Source organism: Pristiophorus japonicus, unplaced genomic scaffold, assembly GCF_044704955.1.
Source record: "Pristiophorus japonicus isolate sPriJap1 unplaced genomic scaffold, sPriJap1.hap1 HAP1_SCAFFOLD_1222, whole genome shotgun sequence".
Classification (NCBI taxonomy): Eukaryota; Metazoa; Chordata; class Chondrichthyes; family Pristiophoridae; genus Pristiophorus; species Pristiophorus japonicus.
The window spans coordinates 65,152-89,560 of NW_027250886.1; the positions used below are offsets into that span (position 1 = coordinate 65,152).

Here is a 24,409-nt window from a genome sequence, read left to right on the forward strand (position 1 = left end):
TGGATTAAGAGAGAGAGAGAAAAATGAGACAGAAAGGAAAATTAAGAAAAAAAAATGTAAAAATCAAAAATTTGACATTTTTAAAAATCTCCAACAACAATTCACAACCTGAAGGAATGAGCCTCTACACTTTTAATTGTTCATTTTCTGGGCAAGAGATGTTGATTGGCAGTCATTAACAATTATCACATCATTAAAAGGGTACTTCTGTTAATTGATGGACTTGACTTTGTGACGAGTTTAATGCGCAATTAATGTGCAAATGCAGCAACTTCATAAAAATTACAAGGAGGTTAAGGGCGAGGTTCTGTTTTCGTGACGCTAACAGTGAAGCGGAGGAAATCGGCCTGCAACTTATGGCCATTCGCAATTCACAGGGGAATCTCTTCACCACAAGTTGCTGCCTGATTTACGTCATTATTTTTGAAGCATCATCATCTCCAATACTATTTCAGAATTTTACCTATAACTTATTTTACTATGACAACAATAGGAAGAAAATTTATCTTGGATGATCAACAGTGAACAATCTTTTTCCTAATAAGCAACTCAATAATTGCAGGAATGTGTGACATTGAAATGTATGGTTACTGAGTATGTAATTTTGTTAATGTCAAAGGAAAACAAGCAAAAAAATCTCCCCATTTATCATTAAAAGAGGGAATTCATCCCGAAAGTGTTTCCTTCAGAGTCTGTTCTAACACTGGGAGAAAATTCTCCCGCTAGTTTCTGTAAATTCTGTCGGTGAACTAAAAGTTTTTCCTGTATGGTGTATAGTCAAGTCAAAGCCAGGTGATTTGAGCAAAACAATCCATACTCGAGATGCTCCAAATGAACAAAGCACTTTGAAAGAGTATTATTGGCTTGGGTTATAAGCAGTAATGAAGGAATTTTTGCTCCATAGGTGGAAATTTAAAGAGGAAAAACACCCTCAGTCGGAATATCATACTGGTCCCAGTATATTTTGGCAGTGTTTTTCTTCCTTGGAATCCCAGGTTTGCTCATATCCACACTTATACAATAATCACAGCACTGTCCCCTACTGGCATCCTGCCACTAGATTCTGGACATTCTGTTTTTACAAGTTGTGTTCTACAGGGACTTACTCAGACTCTTTGCTGCCATCCATAGAGCCGACTTCTTTATCCTGTCCTACTACACTGATCCCAAGGGAGCTTAAAGCACGTAACAGAATAGTTTCCATAGCCTCTACTGATAGCTTCTCCAGAACGATAACCCGACAACGACTCAACAAGGCTGCATTGATCTGAAAGGAAGGGTTCTCCGTTGTCGCACCAATCAATGTGATTGTCCCACACTCGACGTGAGGCAGAAAAGTGTCCTGAGGTCGGGAGGAAGAGAGAAGAAAGTTGTTACCACATTAGGGACAACAAAATGTAAGTTTTCTTCTCCATAGTTTACAATCGTCTCATCTGCAACATGTAAGAAAGAGCTTAAATAAAAAGGTGATAAGGAGAAAATGTAAATCGAGTCATGCAAAAAATTTGGCACACCAGCCTGTGCTAAAATTATACACAAAAATATGTTTCTGACTAAGTATTGTTTATACTGATTATTTATATGGAATGTTTTAGATATCCTAAACAACAGACCATTTTTTTCTTCCACTTACTGAATTGTGTAAGATTAATATGCAATGTAAAACAAGTGTCTTAAAACATTTGTATTCCCAAAGTTCCGGGTATCACAGAAGTTTGTTTACCTGTTGTGTTTTGTTGAAACGGTGAATTTCATCAAAAAATACAATTGTTCTTCTTTTGAATAGCTTTCGTTCATTTTGAGCTTGTTTTATCATCTCTCGAATGTTGTTTGTGGAAGCACTAGTAGCAGAAAGACTGACAAATCTGGTACTGTTTTGCTTCTTACTGTTGTTGGCTAAAACATGGGCTAATGAAGTCTGTAAAAAAATGTGTTTTTTTTTTTAAAAACAAAAGGTGTACTGTGCAGATACCGTTAAACATAAAATTATAAGATTGCAATCTTGGGTTTCACACAAATTTATCAGATGTACATAATTAAAAGCAGTGCATAATTCTACAAGCAATGGCCCTGATATCAATGGGGAGGTGCAGGGGAGCGTGGTAGCACATTGAAACGGTAGCAAGGCCAGAAACGTAGAGGCTCTGCTGATCTTAATGACAGAGTGACAGCCTGGTTAGTGGGCGGGAGTGCAAACAAGCGGCCGCGATCAAGAGGGGAGGTCTTGCTGCGATCGGAGCCCTGGGGTGGGCGATCTTGCCGTGATCAAGCAGGGGGAGTAGACTGGTTTAAGGGAGGTCCAAGACTTCCTTATGAGGCTCCGAGGAGCACTCCGACCACATAAGAAAACCGGGAAAATAACTTTTAAAACTGACGTTCTGGGCCTCTCCTGACCCAGGATCCGGCTCCTGGCAGGCCTTGCCAGTTGAGCGCGCTGACACCACCCCTCCTCCCTCCCCACTGCTCAGGTCTCAGGTTGAAATTGCAGATCAAAACAGCAGGTTAATATGGGAACACCACAGGGAAGGAAGCAGGATCAGCGGGGTAACTGACACCCGTTATTTTAACTGCCCCCCCCCCACCCAACTCGGTTTCTGACAGGTGGGGCGGGCCAGTTAAAACAAGGGGCCCATGAATCCATCAGAAAAAAATTAGAAGCAGAAAGTAAAAGACATAACCTGCTTTTAGTGATCTCAAACTACAGCCGCTTCTCCTGTGGGTTTCTGTGGAAATTATTTTAGTGCATTTCCTCCAAATTTGTATTTGAATTTTGAAATAACAGAAAATGCTGGCAAATGTTCTGGGTATCGACCTTTTGTCAAGAAATTAACCAGTCTTTTTTTCTTTGCAGATGTCATGTATTTTAAGCATTTCTGTTTTTAATTTTGGATTTGCAGTATTTGTGGTTTCTCACTATTGATATTTTGCAATGGTTTTTCCTGCGTTTTCCTTTAATACGTTCACTTTTTCATTAGAATGGTGTTTGACCCAGTAAAAAAAATACGAGAAACTGTCACTTACTATATTTTTTTTAAATGTTCACTGAGCTGGGGAAAGAAGACCAGTGAGCAACTCCGATACGGAGAAATATCTTGAGTACCATCTTTTGATCCTGTGAAACTGATGAGCAAGATTGAGGAAGAATAGAAGCAAAACTCTGAATCACGCACTTAAGAATTTAAAGCTTTGTGCAAAATCTTTTTATTTTTTATTTTTAAATATATCGCAGGGAAAATATATCCGCAGCTTGGGAGCACACATCGGAAATTCTGTTACATGGGCCGGCAGGTCTCACAGGATTTTAGTTTTAGAAGGGAAGGAATTCCAAATGAAAGGTCAGGATGATGTCAAGAACCACTTCTTCACACAAAGGGTAGTGGAAATCTGAAACCCACCCAATCGAAGGTATGAGAGGCACTGGAGACTGACTGCCCTGGGCATGACATTGTGACGCAGTGGTCTATGTTCAAATCAGAACTTATGCAATCAGCCAAACCTCCCTAAGAATCACAAAGAGATGGCATCATGAGAGGATAAGCCAAGAAACCCTTGACATTGTGGAGAAAAAGGAGACTGGCCTATATGAAGGGCGACATGGCTGCATACCGGTCTCTTGGAGCAGTGTGAAAGAGAATTCTTCACCACGACCGTCAGAACTAGGCCTTTTAGACAGTTATTGAAATCTAACTGCACCAGGAATGCCCTTCTGCAATATTAAGCATCTTTGTGGGCATCATTAATCAGCCACTGATCCAGACGGAGATGGCAATGGTCAGCTATTATCAACCATGCCGGAGAAAATGGCAAGATTGAAGAGCTGGTTTGAAACTCTGCTGAACCGCCCTGCAATGAGAATCTCTGAAGCTCTGCCAAAAACACAAAAAGCCATACCAGATCCTATGATCAACTACAATCTGCCAGTCATCCTTGAAGTAGACACTTCCATGAATAAACACTGGAAATGCTGTAAGGAGGCAGAGAGGCATGTACTAAAGCCCTACATCAGTTAATACATGATAGCAGCAAGCAAATGGTCATAGAATTACACAGCACAGAAACTGGTCATTCAGCCCAACAGGTCCATGCTGGGTGTTCATGCTCCACACAAGCCTCCACCCATCTTGCTTCATCTCACCCGATCGACATATCCTTCAATCCCTTTCTTCCTCATGTACTTATCTAACTTCCCCTTAAATTAAGCGAGTCCCACATTAGAAACATAGAAATTTACAGCACAGAAGGAGACCATTTCGGCCCATCGTGTCCATGCCAGCAAACGAAGAGCCACACGGCCCTCAGTCAGCAGCCCTGAAAGTTACATATAAACCTATGAACAATGGAAGACCAGTAAAGAGCATCCAGTCCACCCCATACAACTGCGATACCCCATGTATTGCAACATTTTACACTCCACCCCACCTGGAGCCATGCGATCTCCTGGGAGAGGCAAAAAAACCCAGATAAAAACCCAGACCAATTGGGGGAAAACAATCTGGGAAAATTCCTCTCCGACCCATCCAGGCAATCAAAACTAGTCCAGGAGATCACTCTGGCCATATTTGATTCCCTGAAGTACTTACCATCGTATCTGCACCAGCCAACAAGAAGTTATCCAGTCCAATCCCACTTACTAGCTCTAGGTCTGTAACCCTGCAGGTTACAGAACTTCAAGTACCCATCCAAGCACCTTTTAAATGTGGTGAGGGTTTCTGCCTCCACCACCCTTCTAGGTAGTGAGTTCCAGACCCCCGCAACCCTCTGCGTGAAGAAGTTTCCCCCCAAATCCCCCTAAACCTTCCACCAACCACCTTAAACCTATGCTGCCTTGTAATTGACCCTTCCACCAAGGGAAATAGACCCCTGCTATTCACTATATCCAGGCCCCTCAAAATGTTATACACCTCAATGAGGTCTCCTCATTCAAACCGCTCACCAGGTAGAAACATATCTCAATTCCTTTTTGGATTTATTAGCGATTTTATATTTATGGTCCCTATTTGTGGACTCCCACACAAGTGGAAACATCTTCTCTACATCTACCCTATCGAACTTCTTCCTAATATCAAAGACCTCTATCAGGTCACCTCTCGGTCTTCTCTTTTCTAGAGAAGAGAGCCCCAGCCTGTTCAGTCTTTCTATATACTTCTATTTAAGAGTACATGGAATTTCAATATAATTCTATGTACTCTTAAGTGAGAGACAACTGCAGCAAAGTGGATTCATGTCAGGTAGATCCATCACCGACAGCATTTTTGAGCTTATCATCTCCATACATGCAGAGAATACCAAAATCCACTATGGGCAGCCTACAATCGATATCAAGGCAACATCTGACACGGTGGACAAGAATTTAATTTGGTTACTTCTAAAGTGAGTGTGTGCTCCGGATAAATTAGTTCGACCCATTCGACTCCTTCACGAAGGTACAACCAGTTGCATGCACATGGGGAACGACTACTGCGCCTTCTTAGAAACAAGATCTGGAGTTCAACAAGGATGCATCATCGACCCGGATTTGATCTGCTACTCGTGGACTGGATCTTGGAGTGCATTGTCGGTCACTTTGACTATGTGGATAACGTTTCCCTTCTCACGGTAATGCTAGACATAGTAGATCTGACACTGAATATCCTCAAAAGGTGAGACTGAACCATTAGGCCTTGAGCATAACTGACAAAATAGCAAAATGCAACACTTCAGAATCACAGATCCTTCAGTTTCCACCATGGTGAACAGAAAATCATAGGCAGTCCCTTGGAATCGAGGAAGACTTGCTTCCACTCTTAAAAATGAGTCCTTAGGTGGTTGAACAGTCCAATATGAGAACCACAGTCCCATTCACAGGTGGGACAGATAGAAATTGAGGGAAAAGGGTGGGTGGGACAGGTTTGCCGTACGCGCTTTCTGCTGCCTGCGCTTGATTTCTGCATGCTCTCGGCGCACTCCCGGATGCACTTCCTCCACTTAGGGCGGTCTTTGGCCAGGGACTCCCAGGTGTCAGTGGGGATGTTGTACTTTTTCAGGGAGGCTTTCAGGGTGTCCTTGTAACGTTTCCTCTGCGCAACTTTGGCTCATTTACCGTGAAGGAATTCAGAGTAGAGCGCTTGCTTTGGGAGTCTCGTGTCTGGCATGCGAACAACGTGGCCTGCCCAGCGGAGCTGATCAAGTGTGGTCAATGCTTCAATGCTGGGGATGTTGGCCTGGTTGAGTTCGCTAATGTTAGTGCGTCTGTCCTCCCAGGGGATTTGTAGGATCTTGCAGAGCCATCGTTGGTAGTATTTCTCCAGCGACTTGAGGTGTCAACTGTAATGGTCTATGTCTCTGAGCCATACAGGAGGGCGGATATTACTACAGCCCTGTAGACCATGAGCTTGGTGGCAGTTTTGAGGGCCTAGTCTTCAAACACTCTTTTCCTCAGGCGGCCGAAAGCTGCACTGGCAGTCCCTCGAATGAGGATGACTTGCTTCCACACCAAAAAGGAGGAGTTCATAGATGTTTCAATGGAGGACCCGCTATTCCAGTCCTGAACTCCAGGAGTGGAAGATGCCTGTGCGTGGATTTTTTTAACGTGGTGACCGTTGCACATTAGCCACCACACGGGGCTTGACAGAGTTAGGCCTATATCCAGTAGCAAGGGTAAACTGGACGACTGAAGCCCTGCTCTGCTGCACGGACGTAGTGCGCGCACATATTGCAGTGTGGGCTGGCCAGTGCTGCCCTTGGGCCCTCGACACTGCTGGATCCTGCATCCTCATTTGCAGAAACCCTCTCTCTACATCTACCCTATCAAACCTGTTCACAATTTTAAAGATCTCTATTAGGTCACCCCTCACCCTTTTTTTTTTAAAAAAGAAAAGAGCCGCAGCCTTTTCAGTCTTTCCTAATAGTCATAACCTCCCAATTCTGGTATTATCCTTGTAAATTTGGTTTGCACCTTGTCCAGTGCTCTAATTCCTTTTTGTAATATGGAGGCCAGAACTGTCCACAGTATTCCAAATGTAGTCTAACCAAGATTCTATATAAAGTTTAACATAACTTTTCTGCTTTTGAATTATATTCCTCTAGAAATGAACACTGGTGCTTTGTTTGCACTTTTTATGTACTCGAGCTTGGTTTGCTTTTTTAAAAAATGGCTTTGTTAACCTGCGTTCCTACTTTTAATGGTTTCTGTATCTGTACCCCTCAAGCCTTTGTACCTCAACCCATTTAGACTCTTATTTTCCAAGGAATAGGTCGCCTCTTTATTTCACCTACCAAATTACACCACCTCACACTTATCTATACTGAAATTAATTTGCCATTTATGCACCCATTCTGCAATGATCAATGATTTACAGTTACTGAATAAGCCAAATTCAGTTTTAGGCAGTGTATTCAGCAATTCCATAATTCTTCCATGAAAAAAAGCAAATCAGTCCATGTAATATTAATGGCGAGTCAGAGAATAGCTGGGGTGGTAGAGAAATGGGCAAAAGACCAACATGAAGTACTTTAATGGAATGTAGCATTTACTTATTTAAAACTACATCAGCTTTTGAAGCAATCTACTGGCCAACAATTAAGGACTTGCATAAAACTGTAATAATCTGCAGTTGCAAATCTGCTGACCAATTTTAGATTGAGGTTAAAGTCAATCTGTCACACGGGGTAGATTTTCAACTTGCCGGCTAGGTGCAAAGCGACAATGCAGATCAGCCATTCTTTGAAGTCAATGAAAATAATCATTGTTTGGTTTCTATAATTGACAGCCGATCTGCAAGGCCAGGTTTACACCTGAGCAGCAAGTTGAAAATCCACCCTATTGAATCAAGCCTAGTAGACTAAGCAAGTAATCAATACAGCATACAACCAACACAGCTTCCCAAATCAGAGGACCATGGCACTCAAACAGAATTAGGTCCAGCATGGCACAAAACAGAACCATTAGGAGGGGGGAAAATTACAACCTTAATATCTAGTGCATAAATAGCATATTTATGTAGGATTTATTTGAACGGGGTTGCAAAAATAACTTGAGTACAATGTACGCCAGTGCAATCTATCTTTTGCAGTTTGCTAACTTTTGCAGAGGCAACTTTTATACAAGTTGGAACCAACAGACCTGATTTTATAATGTCCACAACATGCCAATAGGTTGGGGCTAATACCGTTCATTCACCCAGACTTTAATTTGAACATCTCCTAGCCATAGTTGTGAGCACTTTGTTTGATATGACCAATAAACCAAATGCCGTTTAATGCATTTTATGCCTTCTCTCATTTTCCGATACTTATGCACAGATTATAGAATGTTACAATACAGAAACATGCCATTTGGCCTATCAAGTCGGTACCATTTTTCTTCTTCACGAGGCACCTAATCTATTCCCAATCCCCATACCTCAAGATCAGATCAGGAGAAAAATTGAAAATTAATAAGATGGCACTAACTAGTGTTATGGAGGTGTATTAATCTATTTCTAATTCTAATACATCAAAGCAATCAGAATGATTTTTGACATCTTGCATGTTAATTCTAACTGCTTTAAAGTCAATACGGTATACCATGGGCAGATTGTCAAAGCGTCCCCAAGTGCTATTCTCCACTTAAGTCTGTTTCTAACCACACAGCAGCACCACCAAATTTATAGTACAACTTTACAAACATAGAATTTTAAATGAAGGATGCAAAAAAAAAAACTAGCCAGGTACTGTCTTGAACCAGCTTTGTAGTCCTCCCATCCCTATCAAATTTCATATTTTGCATTCACTGGTGTTCAAACAATGCACAGCTACTGATAATTGCAGACAACTGTTCTGGATGTGAATAAATAAAGGTGAAATCATTAAAGTTGTTATTACTGAGATTTTAATAAAATGGAGCATGAGAAATGTTTGCATCGTCTCTATTTGAACTATAAAAAACAACCAGCAGATCAATAGATTATAGATTCTGCCCTTCAAACACATAACATTAGGGTGGTTTATTTATAGGTCTGCCACTGGTAGTGATAGTAGTACTAGTTGAGATGATGAATTATGTCTTATAGCAGACATTATTTATTGTCCAGTATGTCTCCTGGCCATTGTACCCAAATCAATCAGATTTGTCTCATTGTAGATATAATACAGTAACAATGGTATGATGGTGGTACTCTAAGCTGCAGACCAACCTGGGAATAATATTGGGCCTGAAATTGAGGTTGGAGGCTGCCCGCGAGCGGATGCCTCCGATCTGCAAAAAATCTACAAACCTACCTAATGGTCCCGGAGGTATGGACACTTGCGCTCCTGGACCTCTACGCGTAGGCCTGCATAGAGGCCCACGTATCCCAGAGGCGCATGTGGTTCGCAAGCACCCCTGGGATCATGTGGGCTGGCCCAACCAATGAAAGAAAGGTGATACCCATTTATACTTATGAGGATTCCTATGTGTGGAACCCTCATAAGTATGAATGGGAATACCCCCCAAAATACATACACTTAAAATACAATTTAAAAAAAACATCTAATTTAAAATGAATCAGCATTGGATTAAAGTAAATACTTAAGACAAAATTAAATTTTTTGAAAAATAAATGTAGATATTTTAAAGGGTCTAAAAATAAACTTACCTTATTTTTTATGTCCTTTAAAAGTCTTATTCTGTTCAGGGAATTCGCTGAGCAAATAGCCCAACTCTTCAAAGAAGATTCTTGACAGATCGCAAGTTCCAGGTTTTAGCACATGCGTTTCGCACCTCGTACACGCCTGTAGGTGCCGCAAATTACAGCCCATTGACATTTGTAGATATCACACAGTACAAGAGATTGATGATTAACTGGTGTAGGAAAACGATTTGCTTAGCAAATTTTAGATCTGAATCACTGACATACTGGAGGTAGTGCAGCAGCTTTAGAACATCAGCAAAACTGGTGCTGGCAAGATTTAACTCCACAATGAGAAATAAGACCCAACAATACAGTTCACGACTTGCATTATTCTGCAAAAACCAGAACAACTAGTTCTGGAATGTCTTTGTGACTAAAATGGCAATTGGAGCCGTTTTCACAAATTTGATTCAAGTCCTATCCAATGTAAGTTAGTAATATATATTTGGCTTTTGATGCATTCATTTTATGACAATGGCAGTAGCTATTTTATAAACAAAGTAGGGTATTCAATAAACACCCATAAAATGTAAAATACTGTGGATGCTGGAAATCTAATAAAAACAGAATATGCTGGAAATACTCAGCAGGTCAGGCAGCAAGATGGTAGTCAGTGTCTAATAAAATTAGCAATATAGATTATAGTGGGAATCCCTGCAGTGATTGAGGCAGCAATCAAATTGTGGGGTTTGTACAACAGTTAAACTGAAGTGTTGTTCTTCTGTCCCTTCATAGGGCTCAATTTTGGCCGAGCCGATTTTCAGCGTACTTACCCGAGTTGCGCCGCTTAAGTACGTCCGTAGATGCTCCGGAAAAAAATGTTTCAACTTTGGCCGCTATCTAGCCTCTTCACTGCAGCCGCGCAGTGTGGCCATTCGCCTCAGGGGTTGGAGCCTGCGTTCTGTGTTGGAAAATGTGCCAGGACGTCTGCACATGCGCAGTGGAGAATAGTGAAGGCCGCGCAGACGCAGTAGCGCTGCGAGTTGGCAATCGGCCATTTGCAAGTTGATGCAATTGTAAATGGGATTTCATTGCACTTTCGGTGAAGTTACAGGTGCGAAGCAGGAGCAGTTCCAAGGTAACTCCTGCCTTACAACTCTTTATAAAAGTCTTTTCCTTGAAGTTTCAATTGAAATGTTTGTTACTTAGGGCTCAAGTTCATCAACGTCAAAAAAAGAAATACCACAGTTTGTGTCTTAAAACAACTTGCAATATTCTTTGCCATGTTTATAGGAATGAAGAACTGTACAATGTCAAAAGCTTTATAAAAGTCTTTTTCTTTAATTTAACTTGTAAGATAAATCAATGGAGTGGGTTCAAGTGCTTCCTATTTTTACTTCCAATGTGCATTTGTCCCCATTGAACCCCAATCACCCACCCTATCCCTGCCCTATTTCAACCTGGTTTCCTTTTGTACCCCAATGCTGGCCAGTTCGATCGCTCCTGACGCTAGCCCAGGCCGAGTTGCCTCCCTGTTCGTTGTCCCGCCCTTAGCCCTGGCCGAGTGGCCTCCCGGTGCGACCTCGGAGTTCTCCAGCCTGCTGGTGAGTTCTCCCGCCCATAGCCCTGCCGAGTGGCCTCCTGATGTGATCTCCGAGTTCTCCTGGCTGCGGTGAGTTCTGTAAGTTCTCCTGTGTGCGTTCTGAGTCCTGGGCCAAATGCAAAAAGGTGAATTGCAGTTTGATGCTGAAGGTAGGACTTTAATTTTTTATTTCTTCTTATTTTAACTGTACGAAGGAAGGATGATTTTGCAAGTCTGTTCCCTAAGGCTTGGTTGATTCAGGTCCGCTTCCTGCCCCTATCCCAGGCCGAATAACCTCCGATGTATTTACCTGCACCGATTTCTTTAACTCTCCGCAAGGGTTTTCTCAAGTGGCCACATACGCTAGCCTAAGTAGAAATGGAGTAACTATTAGCTGGCCAAGGTTGCCTAAATGGCCAGAACTGGTGTAGGTGGCTGGTAACGCCCCCTTTTGAGAAAAAAAATAACCTAAAAAAAACGTAACTAAGTGAGTTACGCTGGTGCAAACTGATTGGGGAAACTGGGGATTTTTAAGTTAGGCCAGAAAAAGCAGCCTACTCCAAAAAAAAACGGAGCAACTCCTGGGGAAAATTGAGCCCATAGAGTCACCACCAACTAATCACTTTATTATCCATATGTTATCTGTATTTAACAGAAGGTGTTACAGTCACGAGCAATTAAAAAGAGGAATATCTTAAATCTACTTATAGGGGAATTTTTTACTTTTTGCCTTTTACATAGCTGATTTTGTAGGGCAGTGTTGACAGAAAGAATATTGTCAAAACATGACACCTTAGCCTTGCAGATATTGCGTTTCATGGGGTTTATTTTTATCATTTAATAGGTGGCTGTGAAGGATTTATTTATTCTTGTTAAACTCCATATGCCTGGACTTGTCTGTAAACTCCCACATGACCTTGATCTCAACCATGTTGGTTTGGAGATGCAGAGGGGCAAGGTAAAAAAAGCAGGAGTTGTCACTCAGCTGCTCTCAAGCACCTAGTATGATTGTCGGAGTACCATTGGTGGAGGCCTAGGGGTGAGTCACTTTTCTGGTCACAGTTTCTTTGTGAACCAGGGAGATGGGAGCGGGAAGCAGAACTGAATGGAATTCAGAAAATAATTTGGGAAACGAGCAAGATGGTAGCGTCAAAAAAGGATTGGTTAAGCTTCTCCTAATCATTACTTGAAGAAACGTAGTTATTTTTGGTCAAATAGTTCCTTTTGTAAGTATTTTTGTAAAGCAAAAATCTGTCTAAGATTTGAATATTACTCCCAAATTTTGGGAGCACTTTGACCACTTCTCTCCCACTCCAGAACAGGATACAAGAAATAAGATAGGCTGTCTTTCTCACAACCTTTATTTTATCAATACTACAATGGTCAGTGCTGCTCCATGCTTTCTTCCATGCTCCTCCTCTCTACAACTGCAATGTGTTGCAATCAATACTCATGACACACTTTCCTACTTAAACTCATTTTCTCAGGATTCAAAATCTTGGAATTACTGCTACTGATCACCTACTCCACCAATGGAAGTGTGGTGGTGCCTCTATGACATTTCCATCCAACTCTTTTATTAAGTCCTGCATGACTGCATGGGTCCAAATGGTTCTTGGTCGGCTTCGAGTTCTATGCCTATCTGGAGGGGACCTTGATGGGGTGCATGCTGAGCTTTGTTCAAGTCTAAAGTTCTCATCTGATCTGGCAGGGTGTGCGGTGCACTTTCTTATCTCTGCGTTCCTGACGGAGTAACAGTGGACTCCCAAGTATTCGTCGGAGGTGCCCTTGGTCAAAGTCATCCAATCTTGGTTGGTCACAAACAGTAGGAACCTATGTGTCTGCTCCATGTGTTAAGACTAGGATAAAAAAAACAATGAGGTCGGTTGCTCGTTGGATTCTTAACTTCTGCATGTTTTTGTCAAGAGATCGCATAACACCTCTGGGATTTCTATTCACGGACGTATATCTCCTTCAGAGGCGCCTGAGCTGTATATCAAGCTCGCAAGGCAGTTCAAATTGTTCACCATCTCTGTGGATTTTCTATTCACAGTGGTGGAAACTGAAGGATTTGTGATCCCGAAGTGCTGCACTTTGATTTTCAGCCAATTGAGCTCACGGCCTAATGGTTCAGCCTCACCTTTGAGGATACTCCATGTCAGATCTATCATTACCGCAAGAAGGGATCATCATCATAGGCAGTCCCTCAGAATTGAGGAAAACTTGCTTCCACTCTAAAAATGAGTTTTTCGGTGACTGAACAGTCCAATATGAGAATTACAGTCTCTGTCACAGGTGGGACAGACAGTCGTTGAGGGAAAGAGTGGGTGGGACTGGTTTGCCGCACGCTCCTTCCACTGCCTGCGCTTGTTTTCTGCAAGCTCTCAGCGATGAGATTCGAGGTGCTCAGCGGTTCCCGGATGCACTTCCTCCACTTAGGGCAGTATTTGGCCAGAGACTCCCAGGTGTCGGTAAAGCAAGTGCTCTACTCGGAGCTCCTTCACGGCAAACAAGCCCAAGGTGGGCAGAGGAATCGTTTCAAGGACACCCTCAAAGCCTCCTTGATAAAAATGCAACTACAAATCCAATCCCTTTGTCTCAGCAGTAGAATTGCCGACCCACAGCAATATTGGATTTACTATTACTAGGTAAAATTTAATGTCAGGTACATAAGTCACACCTTCATGCTGACTTCTATGATCTGCAAAGTATGGTTTGTATCTTAAAAGCCAAACGCAACATATATTCTGCTTGGTTTCATTAAATCACCTGGATTGCTAAGTGTCCCAAGTTGGCAATGGGGGAAAATACAAAGGGTGGTGGAAATCTGGAGGAAATCTATTCTCTTAAAAGGCTATGGATGCTAGATAAATTGAAATTTTCAAAACTGTTGATAAGATTTTTGTTAGGCAAGGGGATCGAGGGATATGAAGCAACAGCGGGTAAATTAAGTTAAGGTACAGATCAGGCATGATTCAATAGAATGGCGGAACAGGCTCGAGGAACTGAATGGTCTACTCCTGTTCCTGTGTGCCAAAGCAAAGGATGAGAATTTCCACGGTAGAAATGGATTGACTGGGAACTTTAGAAATGAAGTTTCAATTTTATATTAAAACAAATTGATCACATGCAGTGTAAACAAGAAGTCGAGTAAAATAATGTTTGTTTATATAATGCCTTCACAACCTCAGAATGTCTCAAAATGTTTTACAGTCAAATAATTTTAAAAGTGTAGTTACTGTTGTTATGTAGGCAAATGCGCACAGGAAGGTTTTTACAACGCAATAAAATGGGAGTTAGTGTATTGTTCCGATGAAATGGGGTTAGTAGGTAGATAATAAAAGAAACAAGGTTTGCAGACATAATTTAGTCCCCATATTAAAATATTCTGTAATAACTTTTATATACTTTAGTTTTACATTATAGTTAAATCACAAAACTTTTGGAAATTTGGCAGAGAGAAATATAGATGCCTAAAGCACAGGAGTTTCTTTGTAGTACAGACTGATGAGCTGGGAATGCAAAACTGAGGTGTGACAGTGCCCTTAATAGCAGGAGAGAATAATTAAGGTATAACAGGTTTACATAGGCAGTTTCTATTGGAAAGTGGACAAAAAACATTTATAAAGGAAGTGCGCTCAGATGCACCATTTTTAGTATATTATTGTCGATCTCACATGGTGTGCATACGTAATTAACTCCCCATTTTAGAAAGTCATAAATATTGTCTTTACTTTTACATTTCCACCATCAATTCCTATGTCCATATTTCTAATGGTTAATGCCTATGCAAACGGTCATCATCATCATAGGGGATCCCTCGTATCGAGGATGACTTGCTTCCACGCCAAAAAGGGATGAGTTCACGGCTATTTCAATGAAGGACCGAATATTCCAGGTCCCGAACTACATGTTGAAGAGTGGAAGATGCCTGTGCATGGATTTTTTTTTTTAAAAAACGTGTTGTGGTCGTTGCACACCAGCCGCCACACGGGCTTCACAGAGCTAAGTCTTGGTCCAGTAGCAAGGATTAACCAAGACGACTGGAGACCAGCTCTGCTGCACGGACCTGCAAACCTGTAACTGGGCTGTAATTACATCCTCCCACCAGTAGTGGTACTACAACTACACTGGCGCTCGGTGTAATTACAGTGTGAACAGTTGAAATAGACAGTCTCCATTGGAAATGTGGCCATAATAATTTATAATGTAACAAGTTGACAGAAAGTGCAGGCAGCTGTAAGATTTTTTAAATATATTAGATAGATTGATATTAATAGAAAGCCAATACAACAGCTGACTCTGTGCTAAACGATAACAACTTGTATTTACATAGCGCTTTTAATATAGTAAAACATCCCAAGGTGCTTCACAGGAGTGTTAGAATGCCAAATTTGACACTGAGCCACTTAAGGAGAAATTAGGGCAGATGAACAAAAACTTGGTCAAGGAGGAGCGTCTTAATGGAGGAAAGAGGTAGAGAAGTTTAGGGAGGGAATGCCAGAGCTTAGAGCCGAGACAGCTGAAGGCATGGCCACCAATGGTTGAGCCATTAAAATCAGGGATGCTCAAGAGGCCAGAATTAGAGGAGCACAGATATCTCTGGAGGTTGTGGGCTGGCGGAGATTAAAGATTATAGGGATGGGCGAGGCTGTGGAGGGATTTGAAAACAAGGATGAGAATTTTAAAATCAAGACGTTGCTTAACTGAGAGCCAATGTAGGTCAGCGAGCACAGGGGTGACGGGTGAGCGGGACTTGGTGAGAGTTAGGACATGGGCAGACAAGTTTTGGATGACGTCACATTTACGTAGAGTCAAACGTGGGAGGCCAGCCAAGTGTGTTGGAATTGTCATGTTTAGAGATAACAAAGGCATGGATAAGGATGAGGATAAAATTAAAAGTATATCAGTATTCTGATGCTGGTGAACAGGGTGGTGCCAAGAGCTCTATTTTTTCTGATCAGAAAGGAATATGGAGCTAGCTGTGTGACTTAGATCTACCTGCTCCATTTTGCTATCAGCGAATGCCAATCTCAAACCAGTGCTTGCAATATGCTGCTATTCAGACTGACAGAGCAAAGAGAATACAAAACAGCTGACAATACAGATTACTGTAAAGCTAGAATTTCCAATCTTGCACCCATGAGTCATATGTGACCTGTTATCCTTGGCAATCTGGCCTACAAAATCCATCAACACAGTTCTATTCATGTTTATAGATTAGATGAACATGTAGCAAAGACAGAGTGGTTTTAATGGGCAATTTTAACTTTCATATAGATTGGGAAAAGCAGACTAGCACCTGTCAGAAAGGTAGCAAATTTCTTGAGTGTGTCGAGAATAGTTTTCTACAACATTAGGTCCTCGAGACAACAAGGGGGCAGGCCATATTAGATTTAGTAATGAGTAATGAGCCAGATTTAGTTAACAGCTTAACTGTGCGTGAACATTTATCCAACATATCATTTGAAAGGGAGAAACGTGAAACAGCTACTAAGACTCTAGATTTAGGCAAGGTCAACTTCAACGGGAGGAGGCAAGGAGTCCACAGTAAATTGGGCAAATCTGTTAATGGATAAAATGACAGAAGATCAGTAGGAGATGTTCAAAAAATAATTTAATGTGATATAGAACCATTTTATACCACTAAAGGACAAGAGCTCTACTTGCCAAAAAAAACAGCCATGGACAACTAAAGAGGTAAGGGACAGCATAAAACTAAAGGAAAGGGCATACAAAAGTGCAAAAAATAGCATGAATAGGAAAGATATAAAGAACAGCAGAGTGTCACAAAAGAGATAGTAGGAGCGAAAAAAAGGGAGTATCAAAAGAAACTTGCAAGGGATATCAAAATCAGTACATTAGGAAAAAGAGGGTGGTCAGGACACAACATTGGCCCCTTAAAAACTGAAAGTGCTGATATTGTCAATGATAATAAGGAAATGGTGGACATATTGAATAATTATTTTGTGTCAGTACAGGTACAACGTCGAGAATCCGGAAGCCTCGGGACCGAGGCCGCTCCGGATTCTGTGTATTTGTGGACTTCGGAACGTCTTTATGACGTCCCGAGTCCGGAAACGCCTGGGCCAAGGTAGGTAGTAGGGTAGGGTAGGGTAGGGCCGAGGCAGTGGGGGCGTGTTGGCCCAAGCGAGGCGGCCCGAGGGGGCAGGGGCGGGCCGGCCCGAGGCGAGGTTGGCGGCGGCGAGGCCGGCAGGGGAAGAGATCGGCGGCGGCCCGAGGCCAGGGAGAGGTCGGCGGCGGCCCAAAGCGGGGATCCAGGTTTCGGAATATTTTCCAGATTCCGGACGACTCCACCACGGATTGTCCCAGTGTCCGGAACAGTACAGATTCTAGAACTCCAGATTCTTGGCACTGTTACTGTATTTACAGGAGAAGAGGATAGCAAGCCAGAGATCCCAAAGAAACTAATAATGAATTGGGGACAGTAATAAAATTAACGGTAAGCAAATTAACAGTAATGAAGAAAATAATGGCACTAGAGTGACAAATCCAAGGCCAGATGGGTTCCATCCCAGGATTTTAAAAGGACATGGGTGAGCACATTGCAGATGCCCTAACTATAATCTTCCAAAGTTCTCTCGATTCAAGAACCATCCCTTTCGATTGGAAAATTGCGCATGTCATTCTTCTGCTTTTTAAGAATGGTGAGAGGGAATCCTGGGAATTATAGACCAGTTAGCCTAACATCTGTTGTCGGGAAATTGCTAGAGTCTATAATTAAGGATAGGGTGAATGAACACCTTGAGATTTTCAGTTGATCAGAGAGCCAGCATGGATTTATGAAAGGTAGGTCATGCCTGACAAATCTGATTGAATTTTTGAAGTGGTGACTGAAGTAGTGGACAGGGGAATGTCTATGGATGTTATTTATATGAACTTGCAGAAGGCACCTGATAAAGACCCCCATAAGAGACTGTTATCTAAGGTAGAAGCCCACGGAATTGAGGGCAAATTATTGACCTAGTTAGGAAATTGGCTGCGCTGCAAGAGACAGAGAGTAGGAATAATGGGTAGGTACAGGTTGAACCTCTCCCGTCTGGGATTCTTTGGTCCCTGGTCCAGCATTATTCTTGGTGGGGGGTCACGACCAGCGCTGTGTCCTGGGGCCGACTACTCTTCCTCTCCGCACCGCCTCCAGTGCTCCCTCAGAGGCCGGGCCGGCCAGATGGCAGATTTGTTGGAGGTTATTTTGTGCAAACTAGCTGTTTTGTATAACAGATATTTGACTGATTCGTGTCCCATCTCTATAATTAGAATGAATAGTACGGTTGACGAGAGACAAATCGATCTCGCTCTCCTTAGTCTCCGCTCCTGCTCTCCCCGCCGCTTCTGGCGCTACCCCCCCCTCCGCCCACCCCTCCCCGCAATCGGGGCGGAGCGGAGAGGGAGTGAGGCGCGGCGGCTGACTGAGGCGGCGAAGCCGAGGCCAAAATACTGCGCAGTAAGTTTCTGCACAGTGCATGCTGGATCGCTGTGCAGCATTTTGGGTCCAGCTTCAGTCGGCTGCTGTGCCTCACTCTCTCTCCACGCCGATCTGACTGGGGAGGGGGTGTCGGGGGCAGCGAGGAGGGGGAGGAGCAACCAGCTCCAGGACACGACATGCCAGCCCGACCTGGGTGGAGAAAGTGGAGCACCTGAGGCAGCGGGGAGAGGAGGAGCAGCCAGCCAGCCCCAGGTCAGCAGTATCCAGTAAGTCTGGGGGTCGACATGACCTCATAGAAAGTCATATATCCAAATTTGCCGATGACACAAAGATAGGCGGCACTGTAGGCAGTGTAGATGAAAGCATAAAATTACAAAGGGATCTTGCTAGATTAAGTGAATGGGCAAAACTGTGACAAATGGATTTCAATGTAAGCAAATGTGAGGCCATCCACTTTGGACCTAAAAAGGATAGAACAGGGTACTTTCTAAATGGTAAAAATCTAAAAACAGTGTATGTCCAAGAGACTTGACGGGGGGGGTGGTCATGCACATAGATCATTAAAATACAGAAAATAATCAAAAAGGCTAATGGAATGCTGGCCTTTATATCTAGAGGACTAGAGTACAAGGGGTTAGAAGTTATGCTGCAGCTGTAAAAAACCCTGGTTAGATCACAACTGGGCGCAGTTCTGGGCACCACATCTTAGGAAGGATATATTGGAATTGGAGGGAGCGCAGCTTAGGTTACCAGAATGATATCTGGACTTCAAGAGTTAAATTATGAGGCGACATTGCACAAATTAGGGTTGTGTTCCCTAGAATTTAGAAGGTTAAGGAGTGATCTGATCAAAGTTTCAAGATATTAAGGTGAAAAGATAGGATAGAGAGAAACTATTTCTGCTGGTTGGGGATTCTAGGACTAGGAGGCATAGTCTAAAAATTAGGGCCACACCTTTCAGGAGTGAAATTAGGAAACACTTCTAAATATAAAGGGTGGTAGAACTTTTAAACTCTCTTTTGCAAATGGCAATTGATGCTAGATCAATTGTCAATTTTAATTTGGAGATTTTTGTGAACTAAAAGGTACATAAGAACATAAGAAATAGGAAAATAGGAACAGGAGTAGGCCATACGGCCCCTTGAGCCTGCTCCACCATTCAATAAGATCATGGCTGATCTGATCATGGACTCAGCTCCACTTCCCTGCCCGCACCCCATAACCCCTTATTGTTTAAGAAACTGTCTATTTCTGTCTTAAATTTATTCAATGTCCCAGCTTCCATAGCTCTCGGAGGCAGCGAATTCCACAGATTTACAAACCTCAGAAGAAATTTCTCCTCATCTCTGTTTTAAATGGGCGGCCCCTTATTCTAAGATCATGCCTTCTAGTTCTAGTCTCCCCCATCAGTGGAAACATTCTCTCTGCATCCACCTCATAATCTTATACTTTTCGATAAGATCACCTCTCATTCTTCTGAATTCCAATGAGTAGAGGCCCAAACTGCTCAACCTTTCCTCCTAAGTCAACCCCTCATCCCCGGAATCAATCTAGTGAACTTTCTCTGAACTGTCTGCAAAACAAGTATATCCTTTTGTAAATATGGAAACCAAAACTCTACTCAATATTCCAGGCGTGGCCTCACCAATACCTTATATAGCTGTAGCAAGACTTCCCTGCTTTTATGCTCCATCCCCTTTGCAATAAAGGCCAAGATACCATTGGCCTTCCTGATCACTTGCTGTACCTGCATACTATCCTTTTGTGTTTCATGCACAAGTACCCCCAGGTCCCGCTGTACTGCGACACTTTGCAATTTTTCTCCATTTAATTAATAACTTGCTCTTTGACTTTTTTCGGCCAAAGTGCATGACCTCACACTTTCCAACATTATACTCCATCTGCCAAATTTTTGCCCACTCAGTTAGCCTGTCTATGTCCTTTTGCAGATTTTGTGTGTCCTCCTCACACATTGTTTTTCCTCCCATCTTTGTATCGTCAGCAAACTTGGCTACCTTACACTCAGTCCCTTCTTCCAAGTCATTAATATAGATTGTAAATAGTTGGGGTCCAGCACTGATCCCTGCAGTACCCCACTAGTTACTGGTTGCAAACCAGGTATTAAGGGTTATGGGCCAAAGGCAGATAGGTCAGCCATGATCTCATTGAATGGCGGAATAGGCTCGAGGGGCTGAATGGCCTACTCCTGTTCCTATATTTCTTACTTGTTGCTATATCCTGTTTAAATTTTGTATACTTCAACATTTGGTAATGGCTGTTCTCAAGTTGTTGACTTATTGGTGCATAAATCCAAACCAAGATCGGTTATTGGCCCAAATCTTGCAGGATCGAGATGTGCACCAGTAGTTATCCTGCAACCGTCAGCTCGAAAAATTTTCGCCCTGTAAGTTGCTGCAAGTGCAAGGACAACGAGGCATCTGGAACCTTGGTGAATGACGGGACCAACAGTCCATTCTCCTTAACCAATGCAATTTAAGGATTGAGAAACAGAGGAACTAACGAGAAGGAAAAAGTGAATTAGAGTGGGTGAATTAGAGTCAAATCAGGTACAGAAATAGAAATAAAGCGAGGGAGAGAAAGATTGGATTGAGAGAGCGAGAGAAGAAAAACATTTTTAACCGCTCTAGGAATAATTTGATACATGCAGGAATGAGACTCATCAGTTTAAATTGTTCCATTTCTGGGCTGGAGGGGTTGATTGGGATTGCCATAACTATTATCACATTGTTAACAGCAAAAGTACGATTTTAAGTATAAACCCTAATGTTCTGCGGCGAGTTCAATGTACAAATCCATCAAATTCTTAAAAATAACAAGCAGGTTGACGGCAAGCTGCTGTCTGTGCGAGGCAAACGGCGGAGTGGCACAAATCAACCAGCAAGTTATGGCGATTCGCAACTCACGGCGTATGTCTTCTGCACCTGAATTTGCACGGCCATTTTGCGCATTAATAGCGGCGTGCAGTGTGAACTGGCCATTATTTTTGCAAGACGATCTGGCCCATTATCTGCAGCTTGAGATATAAAAAGACTTGCATTTATATAGCACTTTTCACGACCAATGAAGTGCTTTTCAAGTGTAGTTACTGTTGCAATGTAGGAAACATGGCAGTCAATTTGTGCAGAACAAGCAGCTCCCACAAACAGCCATGTGATAACACCACAAATAAACAGATTATCTGGTTATTGAGTGAGGGATAAATATTGGCCAGGGCACCAGGTATAATTCCCCTGCTCTTCTTCAAAATAGTACCATAAGATCTTTTGGGTCCACCTTAGAGGACAGATGGGGCTTCGGTTTAATATCTCATCCGAAAGACGGCACCTCTGACAGTGCAATGCTCCCTCATTCCGGATCGGCACGGTCCCGGCCTGCAAGAGCATCAACAGGCCTGTGCCATTAGAGGGATCAGTGTGCAGCGGCCTGGCCCGGAAATCGGTGTGGTCTCGGCCTGCAAGACCATCACCAGGCCGGGACCATTAGAGGGATCAGTGTGCAGCGGCCTGGCCCGGAAATCGGTGTGGTCCTGGCCTGCAAGACCATCAGCAGGCCGGGACCATTAGAGGGATCAGTGTGCAGCGGCCTGGCCCGGAAATCGGTGTGGTCCTGGCCTGCAAGACCATCAGCAGGCCGGGACCATTAGAGGGATCAGTGTGCAGCGGCCTGGCCCGGAAATCGGTGTGGTCCTGGCCTGCAAGACCATCAGCAGGCCGGGACCATTAGAGGGATCAGTGTGCAGCGGCCCGGCCCAGAAATCGGTGTGGTCCTGGTCTGCAAGACCATCAGCAGGCCGGGACCATTAGAGGGAGCAGCGTGCGGCAGCATGCCACTTCAGGGAGCAGCTGTAGGAGGGTGACGGCTGATTGCTGTGCGGGCAGGTACAGCTGGAGCGGCGAGGTCAGGGCGAAGGAGCGGCAAGAGTTAATAGAGGGATGTGATCGGGGCCCAGGAGAGGCGGGAGTTCGGGGCCCAGGAGAGGCCGCGATATGTGTGCGCACTAGGTCCGTGCAGCAGAGCTGGTCTCCAGTTATCTTGGTTAATCCTTGCCACAGGACCAAGATCTAGCTCTGTCAAGTCCATGTGGTGGCTGGTGTACAACGGCCACCACACGTTTTTTAAAAAATCCACGCACAGGCATCTTCCACCCTTCAGGATGGAGTTCGGGACCTGGAATATTAGGTCCATTGAATCACCTGTGAACTCATGTCTTATCGGCGTGGAAGCAAGTCATCCTTGTTTCGAGGGACTGCCTATGATGATAATGATGCTCCCTCAGTACTGCAGTGGAGCGTCAGTCTAGATGTTTTATATGCAAATTAACAGACCATTGTTTTAAACTTTATATAGAATTACAGAATGGTTACAGCAGAGAAGGAGGCCATTCGGCCCATTTAGCCCGTGCCGGCTCTCTGAAAGAGCACTTCAGCTAGTTCCAGTCCACTACCCTCCATGGTACACATCCAAGTGGCTCGAATAGAAAAATCTGGGGCACTCGTGCTGCAAATGAATGAAGACAAGGAGACATTTGCAGATCACAGGAATGCGGGTTTCCCCATACTGTACTTACTTTGCCACATCCTGGTGGGCCCCACAAAATTAGGGATGGGATTTCGTGCGATTCCAGCAGCGTCCTCAAGAGGGTATTTTCTCCCAATACTTTACTCTGGCCAATAAGTTCCCCTAAAACGCTGGGTCTCATGATCTCGGCCAGAGGTTTGGACTCGAGTTGCTCCAGCGACACGAGTAGCTGGCCCGACTCCTGACTCGCTGCGGGCGGCTCGCGGTTGGAGGAGGAAGAAGCCGGCGCGGGCGCGGGCGCGGGCGAGGGGGGAGCAGGCTCAACGGTCGCCGCGCGCGCCTTGTGGAAGAGTGCAAAGAGCGGGGCGGCGGTTGCTGCGGTCTCGCGGCGGCGGCTCGCGGGCTGCGTTCCATCGCCGCGCGCCGGGGACACGCGCGCTCTCTTGCTGCCGCGGGCTTCCTCTTGCTCGCTGTACTCTGCAGCCTCCTCACCCCGCTCATTGTCCGGCGACGGCGGCCTGACCCCCAGACAGTGGTCCAGGTGAGAATTCATCCTGAAACTCTCCATCCCCTGCGAGCAGACAGGACAGTGCACCAGCGGCTTCTCCCTCTGCTCCAGCGCCATTTCTTCGCTCTGGGTGTTTTTTGCTGCCGACGCACCTCCCTCCCTTTTCTTTATTTTTCTTTATTCCCCCCCATTACATGCTCTACCTGCTCGTTTATTGATATATTTTGTCCGCACACATTCTTTCTGCTTAATTACTCCGAAAACACAACTTTGCAAAGGAATAGATAGGTTTTTTTTCTGAGTTGTCGTGACGTTTTCCTGTTGTAACCAAATTGGCCCTTCCCACTGCATGCATTATTCAGTATTCAATACCGAGGGAAATCCGCAGGTACATTGTCAGTAAATAATGCACATTGTAACTTCCTTGATAGAATTGAGGCACATTTCAACCACAGGAAACTACAAAATTGGTTTTGAGAGAAACTGTTGGGGGCAGTTTCAATGCATATTCTTTCTCGATGCAAGCCACTTGTTTATCTGGACTGAAGTGCAATTCAGGTGCAAGTAGTGTGAGCCCCATCGAAAGGATTCAATTCCATTATTTGGGGAGTGTGACATAACATACAAAAATAGTGCACTCCATGATTAATGCTTGTATTGTAGTTCCCGCAGATTTAATAAGTAACGTAAAATTGATTACCATGAAATCTAGTTCCTACCCATTCTTGAACTTCCAATACATACTAGTAAATTGACTCTGGTGT

The 24,409-nt window shown here is 43.6% G+C and overlaps 1 protein-coding gene across 1 annotated transcript in view; it reads right to left on the reverse strand.

The window, feature by feature from the left end:
• Positions 1–23,933, reverse strand: part of wrnip1 (WRN helicase interacting protein 1) — a 52,879-nt gene extending 28,946 nt beyond the window's left edge. Inside the window, exons 1-3 of the mRNA XM_070870242.1 lie at positions 23,187–23,933; positions 1,724–1,918; positions 1,107–1,342 (exon numbers count right to left, since the gene is read on the reverse strand). Of these exons, the coding sequence (XP_070726343.1) occupies positions 1,107–1,342; positions 1,724–1,918; positions 23,187–23,762 (1,007 nt within the window). The 5' untranslated portion in view covers positions 23,763–23,933. The remainder of the gene's footprint in view (positions 1–1,106; positions 1,343–1,723; positions 1,919–23,186) is intronic.
• Positions 23,934–24,409: the final 476 nt, after the last annotated feature.